The sequence below is a fragment of the Thermobia domestica genome, chromosome 7 (genome assembly GCF_964235325.1).
Source record: "Thermobia domestica chromosome 7, izTheDome1.hap1.1, whole genome shotgun sequence".
Lineage (NCBI taxonomy): Eukaryota > Metazoa > Arthropoda > Insecta > Zygentoma > Lepismatidae > Thermobia > Thermobia domestica.
Genome location: NC_137460.1, coordinates 259,471,159 through 259,483,256, shown reverse-complemented (window position 1 = coordinate 259,483,256; position 12,098 = coordinate 259,471,159). Strand labels below are relative to the sequence as shown.

The 12,098-nt window shown below is 35.9% G+C and overlaps 1 protein-coding gene across 1 annotated transcript; it reads right to left on the bottom strand.

Moving 5' to 3' along the window:
• Window positions 1–1,501: 1,501 nt before the first annotated feature.
• Window positions 1,502–4,227, bottom strand: LOC145689690 (zinc finger MYM-type protein 1-like). Its single transcript, XM_081763887.1, has 2 exons — window positions 4,090–4,227; window positions 1,502–2,476 (listed from the first exon to the last, which is right to left on the bottom strand). Exons 1-2 carry the CDS (start codon window positions 4,225–4,227, stop codon window positions 1,502–1,504), a joined length of 1,113 nt encoding a protein of 370 aa, XP_081620013.1.
• Between the last annotated feature and the right edge of the window lie 7,871 nt (window positions 4,228–12,098).

Here is a 12,098-nt window from a genome sequence, read left to right as displayed (position 1 = left end):
GACATGCTATAACATCTAAGCGGGTAAAAGGCTGTAGCTATGTAGTATATGGATAAAGTACGCTCCGTACAGATTTCCTTAGTAAACATAACGAATCCTTGTATTTGTACAATATACCGGTGTCCGGATAATGGATTTTTCTCAGTGTAGGTCTGTATACCTACTTTGGCCCACTCTGTTTAACATAAACAGTTTACTTAAGTAAGTGACAGTTTCAGAGCTATTAGTTTTTCTGCTCTTCTAAAAAAAAAAAAAATATTATAGACTCAGCGTTTTTTGCTTTGGAGCTCCTCATTTTTAGTATCTTCAATAGATTAACATTTTGAACATGATTCAATGATAAGTGTGGATCCGTAAAGGTATGGATGGCGGTGAAGCATGCAACTTTTTACAGTTTAATACACGTATCAGTGGCGGTCGGTGACTTATGGAATGAGGGAAGTAATTGTTATGGTACCTAATACTACAAGCAACTGAAATATTTTATAATATTACTCACTTGTGTCACTTAAATTTTTCCATCGTTTCCTGACAAATTCTTCGTTAATTACTCGATTATAAAATTCACCATGTCACCTAAATTTTAAGTCTATTCGTCTTCCTTTCCTGTCAAATTCTCCAATCATCCGCTAAAAAAAAAAAAAGTCACCACTGTTTAACACTTCACTTAAATGTTAAGTTTATTTTTCTTCCTCTCTTGTCAAATTGTTCAATTACCCGATCATAAAATTCACCATGTAACTTAAAGTTTAGGTATATTATTTCTTTCTTGAAAAACTCTTGAATCACCCTATTATAAAATCTACTACCTTACTTAAATTTTAAATCTATTCTCCTCCCTTTTTTGTCAAACTCTTCAATCACTCGATTATAAAACTCATCATCACTTTCAGCTTGTTGCAATTTCACCAACTTTTTTTCAATAGATATCAAGGATAGATCAGACAGTCTCTCTTGATCTTGAGTGTTTCTGCAGAATGTGTGAATTCGTCTAAGTGCAGAAAAAGAGCGTTCAGCAGTAGAACTTGTAACTGGTATTGTGGCAATCAGGCTACAAAGTTTATAGAGTTCCTTCAAAGCAGACGATGACAATCCAGTCCTTTTAAAATAGATAAGTAGTTTTGGAACACCCATTGGTAAATATTCATTTGTAGAATATGCAACGCAGAGTTCGCTTCTGAGCCGGGCAAAATCGAAGTATTGACCATAACTTTCTTTCAGTGAAGAAAATTCTGCATCTGGGAATGGTTTCTGTATGTTCTTTTCATCAAGTAACTGAAGAAATGTCAATTTTCCTAAATTACTGAATCTAAGCTCAATCTGGCTGCATATGTCGTCATATATTTCACAATATAAACGACGATAATGTGTTTTCATATCACTGCCGTCATTTGTGCAACGTCTTTTCCTGGGAGGGCCTACATTTGCGACACAATTGTTCCATACTGAATCAAAATTATTTCTTTTGACTTTCAGAATTTCCTCTGTTTCCTTCATTTTTTTAAATATAGTAATTTATATCAAGTGACTTGGTCTGGAGTACGTCGTAGAGGGAGCCCGTTAAACAAAATATTTCGCTGAACGTTAGTAGCAAGAAGTTAAACTCAAAGTCAGAAAGCACAGAATCAAATCCCCGGGCTTCATGATATGTGTCTTTATCCCATTCTTGTGGATTATCTAAAATAGTATAGGACAGATTCGTCAACTCATTTCTGTACTCTACTATTGTTTCAATAAGCCTTGAATTGTAATTCCATCTAGTGGGACATACTTTAGGAAATCTCTTTTTAACTTCTGAATCTAAAGCTGCCATCCGTTTTGTGGAATTTGAAATGAAAGAGGCAAAACTACTAAGTGTCATGAAAAAAATTTTACATTCTTTGATAGCCGACACTGACTGAGAGAGTACTAAATTAAGCCGGTGTGCTAAACAATGAATAAACAATGCATCAGGATATTTATCCCTAACTTTCTTCTGAAGGCCATTAATTTCGCCAGACATGACTGCAGCACCGTCATAACACTGAGTGACTAGTTTGGAACCACTATCATACTTCTCGAGGGTTTGGAAAACGTGTTGTGCTAAAGCGCTTGCAGTGCGATTTGAGCTGACATCTGTAAAGCCCAGAAATCGTTCAACAACTTCTCCATCGGGAAGAATGTACCTTACAACTGTTGAGAGTTGAGAATGTGATGATATATCACTCGTTTCGTCTAGTATCACAGAAATGAAAGATGAATCAGCTATTTCCTTTTTAATTTCATTTATTATGACAGTGGCAACGCTTTGAATCAGGTCATTTTGTATATGTTTTGACAGTCCCGAAAATACTGTAGCTGTTTGAAAATGGTTGTCTAAAACTTCATCATATTTTCTTAATAACTGAAGTAATTCAATATAGTTTCCCCTGTTAATCGAGTCTTTATCTTCCACGTGGCCTCTGTAATTAAGTTCTTGACAAGCCAAGAATAGGGCCTATAACTACATCAATCATTCGTCGTACAACTTTCCTATTATTTTTCACTTGCTCGTTATACTTAATAGTCTCTTGCTTAAGTTGCTGGTCTAGCTGAAAGTCTATTCGTACTGAGCCAAAAGTTGTGAGACAGATTTGCGATCGAATATGATTTTGTGATTGCTGATGACGTTGCGTGGCTTTCAATAAATTGTTCATGTCATCGAACCCTGACTGATTCCAAGTATCTTTTTCGTTTGAAAATAACAGGCAAGGCCAGCAGTACAATTTTGAAGTTTTCCTACAACCAAATAACCAGTCTGTCTTTTCATACTGTTGCTTATTAAAATGACGAATACAGCGTTTTGTTTTTGTTTGTATATGTGACAGATCGGGTGTATATCGTCCTTGTGAAATTATTTCCTTGTTATCTTGAAAACTAAAGGAATTAAATGACCGCCCTTTTAAAGTTTCTAACACGCATGCACAATCTTGTATTTCCCCCACCCCACTCTCCTCACTGGCTTGTGTCGACGCTGCCATAGGTTAAAGCTGATGGAATGCAAACTGGACAGTCATTCCCTTCCTAGCATAGCCGCCACAGGTATTAGGAAAGAGATGCACTTTACAAACCTGCGAAATAATCCAAGTTTTTCTTGAAGAAACCAAGTATAATCCTGAACATCCAAATTTTAACTCATTAAAATAAATATTTACTCCGCGAAACAGTTTAGGCTATTTCAATTTGCAGTTCGAAACGAAAAAAAAAAAAAAAATCGCACTACACCCGCACACAATTGTTTCTACGGAATGCCTACAAAAATGCATTCCCACTCGCAACACCACGGCACGGCAAGGGCCGGCTCGTTCCGACTCGGTCGCGCTCCGCAAAATGCATCAAAAGAGCTGCGCGTTGGAATGACTATCTACGTTAGCTTCTGGCGTATTTAAACTTAGAAATAAGTAAAATAAAAAGGTTTTAACATAAATAATTTGAAGTTTAAGTAAACTATTTCAGTACTTTATAATATTATTTTATTCCTATATCACAGGGGAATGACTCATTCCCTTCATTCCATTGAGTGACCGCCTCTGACACGTATTAATGTTGCTCTCTAATGTATGAGAAGTTCACAAAAATGTATCTTATAATACTGTAATGTTACAAAGTATTTTAAAATCCATGTCTTGATATTTGTTAATGTACAGGGTCTCCGTTTTCTCCCATATCTTACTCTTATATTACAAATAACAAGTTATCAATTATCCATCTTATGGTATGCGCTAAACTAAAACTGTTTCACCCTCTCCACTGGCCTATGACTAGTGCGTGCGCATTTGATGCACATAGTCCCTAGGTCGATTCCTGATAGAAAATCACTAAAAATTTGCTTTTATAATTTTTCAATTCCATTGTTCATCCGTTTTCTTTAGCCTAAGGGACATAACTGTGGGAAAAACATACTTTCACGAATTGTTTCAAATCTATTATATGTTTTCAACTATCATTTGGTGCAAGATGTCTAAGTTTATCGTTCACAGAACGATCACCGTTTGTTTAGGTGATATAAAACTAAATATGTGTAGATTGTATGCATTATACTTAAAAGCACTATTGATAGTTTAATCTGACGCTACCGATTGCAGACTCTTCTGATGTGGGTCCGTTTGACGGTGCTTTTCGCCAGATCTCGTCTGATGCGGAGCCTTTTTGATTGGCACCTTTGGACGTGAGGTGTTTTTGACCCGGATCCTTTTCACGCAAGGACATTTTGGCCAGACCTTTCTCGGACTCTTCTGTCCTTGCCCTTTTGTTCAGGCGTTGGTAACATAATTGCTTCGAACAGCAGTTACTGTTACGTGGAAACTCACCAGATCGTAAACTATTATAATTATTTCTGGTTTCATGGTGAATGTTTGAGAATCAAACCATAAATGATCCACAAAGAAATTGGTACAGAACTTGTACGAGATATAGTAGTAAGTATACTGCACTATTGAGTTATCATTTCTTTAATTGTTTGTATTACTAGTGCGAAATCATTACAGGAGCTATCGGAACTCATATCACTACAAAAACAAACTTCTTTTCAGTGTCTTTGCTTGCATGTATTCCTACTGCCGCTGAGGAGCCTACTTTCTTCGGATGCACCCCGCGCTACCTTGCGGGATCACCAGCTTCGCTCTGATCCGACTCGGTTAGATAATATTCGAGTTTTTAGTGGTCACTTAGAACAGATTGGTTTGTTTTTCGCACTCTAGTTTTTATGACATATGTCCGACTGCTTTATTTATATGCAAATCATGAAGGAATTATATTTATCAACAGTTAGAAAAGAAGTACTGCTGGTGGCGCCGTTGAACATAACCTATGTATGCAGGGCCGTGCTGGGATACTAATCAGGGCGGTGGACAAATCTACTAAAAGGGCGCCCATACAAACGGGAATATATATATATATATATATATATATATATATATATATATATATATATATATATATATATATATATATATATATATATATATTTGAAAGAAAGTATAGATGCCTTTCTATATCAAAATCACCACCAAATTTGTTTTAGTATTAACGTAAATAGTTAATTTGTTTAAACCTCAAATCGAAATTCCCTTTACTAGAGAAAACTTTTTTAGTTCCTGTAATAACCTTTCTGTCAAATAAAAAGAAACTAAATATATCAACAACTTAATATAGCTCTATGGCCTATGGACACAGGAGGTTCAGTGCTTCATTTACAAAAGCTATCCATTGATTTCCGTCCTTAGCCTACTGAACCCAGTTTCTACTTTATATTTCAATATCTGCGAGAACCATTTTAATATTGTCCTCCCATCTGCGCCTCGGTCTTCCTAATTTTCGTTTTCCTATTTGGATTTCCAGTTCGAACTTTGAAAGCGTTTCTAATTTCTTCCATTCTGGGTACATAACCTGCCCGTTTGAGCCTTTTAGGCTTGATGACCCTAACAATGTTTTTGAAAACAGTATAAAATTATGCAGTTCATCGTTATGGAGTTTCAGCTATTCCCCATTCCCGTTCGTCTTGGAGTTCGAATATTGGTTTAAGAATCTTGTTTTCAAATACTATCAGTCTGAGATTTTCCCTCAGAGTCAGTGACAATGTTTCGCAACCATACAGCACAACAGGCATGATTATCGTTTTATATTCTAAGCTACAAATTCCTCAACAGAATTCGCGACAACAAAAGATTTTTAACTGAATAATATCACGAAATCCCTGCTTTCACTTGACATCATTTTTTTTTTTTTTTTTTTGTGATTATGGTTTTGGTCTGCTAATAATAATTCTAGATATTTCAAAGTATCCACTTTGTCTAAAAAAAAAATATTATTTGGTATTTTAACGCATCCATAAAATGCAGTATTACGATCCCGACAAACTTCCATGTATTTAGTTTTCTCTGCATTTACTTTTATGTCCATATCTCTGCAAGCGTTAAGTGAGATTTCTGCATTCCTTTATATTGTTCTATCATCCCTTATTAAATTTACATCATAAGCATACGCCATAACCTGGTAAATACAATTCAGCTCTAGGACCTGATTAATGTCTTTGATTTTCCTTATAGTGTTCCCCAGAACAAAGTTAAATAATAATGGCGACAACGCATCTCCTTCTTTCAGGCCATTCTCAGCGTGAAAGCTCGTGAACAAGAATTTCTCTACTCGAACCTTACTTTGGGATTCATTTAAACATGCCTTAATTAATCTACCGTTTTCGGTATTGCAAATTCTGTAAGCGTGTTGTACAATGTTTCACTCCTAACCTAGTCTAAAGTCAATAATTGATGTGCCAGAATATTGTATTCCCATTTCTTTTTAAGTATTTGTTGAATAGTAAGTATGTGGTCGGTAGTTGATCGATTTTACCTACATCCGCTCTGATAATCTTCAATAATTTCATCTGCGTATGGAGTCAATCTTGCTAATAGAATGTTTAAGAAAATTTATTAGATGTTGACAGAAGAAAAATGCCTCAATAATTATTAAATCAGTGTTGTTGCTTTTCTTCTGAACTGGAACAATAATTAATTCTTTTCACTCTTGTGGTAATTCCTCCTTGTTCCAGATAAGGAGAATGAGTTTGTGTATCTTGATCTACAATTCACCCCTCCAGCTAAAATTAAGTCAACCAGAATTTCGTCTACACCCGGAAATGTATGTTTCTTTAATTTTTTAATAGTGATTTCTATTTCTGTCTGGTTAGGTTCTGGAGTATACGGTTATGCTGTATGCATTTCACTTTCTCCACGCACATTCATTTCACTTTCTCCACGATTATGTGTTAAGCAAATCGTCAAAGAAATCTTTCCATCTATTTGAGATGCTATCCTGATCAGTGAGAACTGTGCCTTTAGCTTTCTTTAATATATATGCACGAAATTGATAGCCTTTTAAAAGTCCGTTGATGCCTTTATACATGTCCGGAATGTTTTTATTTTTTGCTATTATCTTCAAGTTAATTTTAGCTTTCAAAAATCGCGTTTCTTTGTTCTAAAAGTTTTGGAAGTTATCCACCAGATGACAGTGAAATTTTATGTAGTTATTTCGTTCGGATTTTGTAGCCAACGCTGTTTCTTCTGTTTTCTCTTCTCTGCTACTTTAGTGCATTCCTGGTTGAACCATGCTTTGTTCCTACGTATTTTTGCCTGTCCCAATATTTCTCTGAAATCTTAATGTTTTCCTAATTTCAACCAAGTATCCTGAACACTAGTGCACTCCGGACCTTCTAAAACCGAGAATCTATTCGACACTTCAATCTGGCTCCTCTCTCACCTGACTCTCCTATAATTTCTTTAAATTAAACCGCCCCGTTTTCAGATATTGAAATTTCTTTTATTCAGCGATAGCCTCTCTCTTATTATCATAATCAACTCCTCTGAACGACCGAACATCAGTTGTGCTAGACCGTTTTCTTCTGTCTACTAAAACATAATCGATTTGATTATGTGTTTTTCCGTCTGGTGAGGTCCAAGTATATTTATGAACGTGGCGATGTGGGAATTTTGTAATCATCACAATAAGGTTTCTGGATGTCGCAAGTTTACGAGTCTAATGCCGTTGTCACAACCTTCCTTATGCAGACATTTATTCCCTATAATCGGTTTCAAAATACCCTCTCGTCCTACCTTCGCATTGAAACCACCTAACAGAATTTTCATATGGTATTGCAGGAGATGATCAGATACCCGTTCTATTCTTTCGTAAAAACTTTTTTTTATTGTCATCCTTATTTTCTGTTTGGGCATGTACATTTAAAACAATAATATTACACTACCGACGCTTAAGAGAAGTAAAACAAAAACCAACATTAACAAATTCAACCCATGTAATTGCTGATATTACGTATTCGTTTGTGGACGAAAAGCCCTGATCCTAGTTGGTAATTTTTAATTCGTTCCCCGTAAAAGAACGTAAAATTTCCCAACTTGAATCCTCCATTTCCTTCTCATCTAACTTCCCAATATTCCACTAGTTTCATCTTCTATTTCTAAACTCATTCGTTACACATTTTAACGCGCCTGCCCTATAGAGACTTCTTATCTTCCATGTTTCAATTCTCATGTCGATTTTACTTTCCTGAGTTCGTGCGAAGTTATCAGTTCTGATCCGAGGATTCTGCGAATATATCTGAACAAGCCTTTTATTTCACAGGATGAGTTGTTAGCCCCACACCAAATCCCCAAGCTGCAGGATCACCCCTTGTCTGTCCGCGACTGCTTATTCAGTATATTCGCAGCTAATCTCTATGTCCCAGAGGCCTTCTCCTCGATCCACAACCTGAGGACGCGCCCCGCCGTGGTGACAGAAAGACCACATTTTAGGGAAATTAATATAGCTATATTTTAGAATTACAATAGGTACTGATTATCCGAACACTGATTTAAAACACACAGAAACAATCAATATGCTCGGATATATGGATGCATATTAAGACTGTGAAAGCTTCGATGCAATAAAAATAGTAAATTAGAGACTAGTGTCAGTGTAGTATTTCATGAATGCATCGTACGTTTGACTATCCAAACTATTCTTGATGTATCACGTTGTTTCATTTTATAGTTACATAACTTTATAATATTTTTGTAAGTGATTATGCTCTTTACCTGTTCTCTGCGAATAGCAACTGTATGAATTGTAAGGGGCGCCTTGTATTCTTCACAGCTTCTTTATTAACAATCATTATTTGAATTTATTGTATAAAGTTGGTACACAGGATAAATAAAACCACTTATCTATAATGTGATGTTTCGTAGGGCGCCTTATGTAAAAGGCGCACTGTACCTTTCACGGGTTCTTTACCAACAGTAACTGTGTGTATTTATTGTACAGAAGTGGTATAGAGATGAGTAAATAAAATCGTTCATCTTTGATGTGGACTCGCAAGGGCGCCTAATGTAAAGGGTGCACTGCACCTTTCACGGGTTCTTTACCAATAAAACTGTAAGAATTTATTACTAAAAACTTGTAACTTTATTTATACTGTGATGTTTCGGAGGGCGCACCGGGACACGTCCCGGTGTCCCGGTGGGCCAGCACGGGCCTGTATGTATGTATTGTCATGTTGTCCAGTGCAGATCTTTTTGAGGATAATAAGAAAGAAATTGGTAAAAGAATTATAATTTTTAACAATTATTTCAAGTGGTTTGCATAAACTTGACCTGTACTGAACTAGCTGCAAATATTTTACAGAAACATAAGGGGGTAGTGAAAAATCTATTTCTGGTGATCCCCTCAACTTGATCTAATGAAGTGGAATATTATCATCATCATATATAGGCAGGCCCGTAGCCAGCCCAAAAATGAAGGGGAGCCGGCTGAAGTTGGGGGGCCCGATCCAACCATATAATAGTTCATCACCATATTATAGTCATTTGCAAACGTACCCTGAAAATTTTAGGGGGACCAGCAAAATTTTAGGGGGTTCGGCCCCCCTAGACCCCCTCTGGATACGGGCCTGTATATAGGATAACACCATTTTTTAAAGATTAGAGTAATGTAAGGTTTATTGTTTAATACGGTAGTTGTGTTTTGTGAAGTTTGAAGTCAGTAGTGTTAGCGTAACTTTATACAAAGTATTTATTACAACTCCTTATATCACCATTTCTTGTTATTAATTGTTTAAATATTAGTTCTCAATTTTTATTTATTTATATACATCACGCTCCATTAAACGTTAAGGAATCCACCAAACATTGTGTCGGCTTATTTTACCTTTGGAAGTAGTAAGTATTCTTTACATTTAGTATTACAATGTTAAAATTTGGAGATAAAATACTTGATGACAGATTTTTTTATTTAATTATTTTAGGATGATGATTAATTTTATGAACATGAACGTTTTACGCTAACACGTCAGGTATCTTCAGAACAAGCGCCCAAACACGGGGAATTTACGAAATTTGTGTTACATATTATTAAAACTCAGATAAATAAAATGTTCAAGGTGATTTTAAATAGGAAATTTGCGTAGATCTTCAAAATATACATGCTTTTTTCTATAACACTTTAATCTACAGCTAAATAAGACATATATGTGTTGAAATCGACATACACATCTATATTGCATAAACAAAAATCTGTCTATCTATATGAAAGTGACTACATTTGTAAGTTAACTCTTGAACCACCCGACCGATCACGATCAAATTTTCAACATAGATGAGTTTCGGGCATCGAATCCTCGAATTAATGTCGAATCCATAGTTTTCGGGGTGGCTGATATGAACAATGACACTTCCGATGCCATTTAAATCAAATTTTAGTCCCCATTAGTACTCCAAAGTGGGATGGTGACGTAAAAATAATTGAAAGTTACCGATTAATTGGAATCCAAACTGAAAAACCGAATAACGTTGTTTTCACCTAATTTTCCATCTGATATAAATATGTTTTTTTTTTTAAACATTAGTTACAGCATACAAAAAAGGTAATGCCGGCCTACTTACAAATCAGTTTAGTACCATTGTTGTATGGTAGTATTTATAGTACCTTGTTAAAACATTTGTTTTCAAACTGTCAAATATAAATCGCAGTAAATTGTGTAATCTGCTGTGAAAAGAAAAAGTATACCATACTATTTTCCGATCGGTGTAAGGAAGAGATACCTTAGTATTTTTCGATTGGTATGGTAAAATAGTATTTTTCCATACTATTTTACAGTAAATTATTAATTATATGTAAACTTTGTTATTTTTAAGTGACTGAAACGAGGTAATCCTACGATGATGTTTTAAGAGTTGGTCATTTGGGGGGCCAGGAACTCATTTGGGGGGGCCGGGCCCCGATGGGCCCCCCTTGGCTACACCTCTGACTATACCAAATTCGTTAAAACACTTGATATAGTACTTACTTGGCCACGAACACTTGGCCACGAATAAAAGGCAGATTGTATGAAAGCACGCGAAGAAAGCCAAAAGCGTTCTTGCTACTTGGGTAACGACAAGTTTCGACGGAGTTCTTTAGCTTGCTTTTGTCACAACAAACTTATTTTAATTTATACTTCTAACAACGTTTGATGTATGATTTGTAACTCAATTCTAACATCAGGTCTTGGAATTGTAATCCAGGATCTTATGAATGCAGAAGAAAAACTAAGAGCGACATAGATTTAAAAGGAACAGCAACCTGAGGGACGTGGTAGGTATGGTGGAAGGAAAACGAGGGAGTAAAAGAAGCTATAAGGGATGGACCCCGTCCTATTTATAATACAAAAACATATCAGTCTGCAAGTAACGCGAATATCCTGGAATTTTATATAACCCTGCTTAACAGATATGTCATGTTGCTTGTAGAAAGATAGGGGGCAGAATGAGAAATGGTAAATGCATCAGGCTAATCCCTAACAGCAAACAATGACGTTAATAGGTATCGCTACATGCTACGAATGGCCAAAATTTTCTGGAATTCGGATAACGGAAAATTTATTTTCTGGAATCGAAAATTTATCTTTCCAGATTTCGTAAAAATTCCGGAATTCGAAAAAATCCCAATTTGAGAAAAAATGCAGAATGTCGAAAATTCCAGAATTTTTCCGATTTACTTTCCGGATTCCAGAAAGTAAAAATCCAGGAATTGGGCCATCCCTACTTCTATTAAGAAAGTGTACAAATTTATGTCGAGCTACCAAGTATTTTTAGGGGGAGGTGTACAGACCCGGTGGACCCCGGTGTGGATATATATATAAATACAGGGTGGTGGTGCATCAATGACGGAAAATTCGGGAGATGAATCTACAGGTAAAAACAAGCAAAAAATGTCATATGAACATTGAGTGAATGCGGCTTTGTTTGGACACTAGTGGTTTCTGAAATGTCACCTTCCGAGGCGGCAATTTGCAATATCGCAAGAACGGAGAGAAATACGAATGTCGGGTCAAAAGGTATCAAAAGAAACCTCATTCGAAGAATCCAGTTATGCATAAGTGATGGTAAAACAGTGGCGGCGCTAGAGGGAGGCACAAGGAAAGTGAATGAAACATGAAGAAAAGTGAACAATTTACACTAAAAAATGTAGGAGTGGATGTTACTTGGAACATGCAGCAACAAATGTTAATGAACAAAGGCAACAATGGCTTTTCTGTTGAGATTATGGGACGCGGA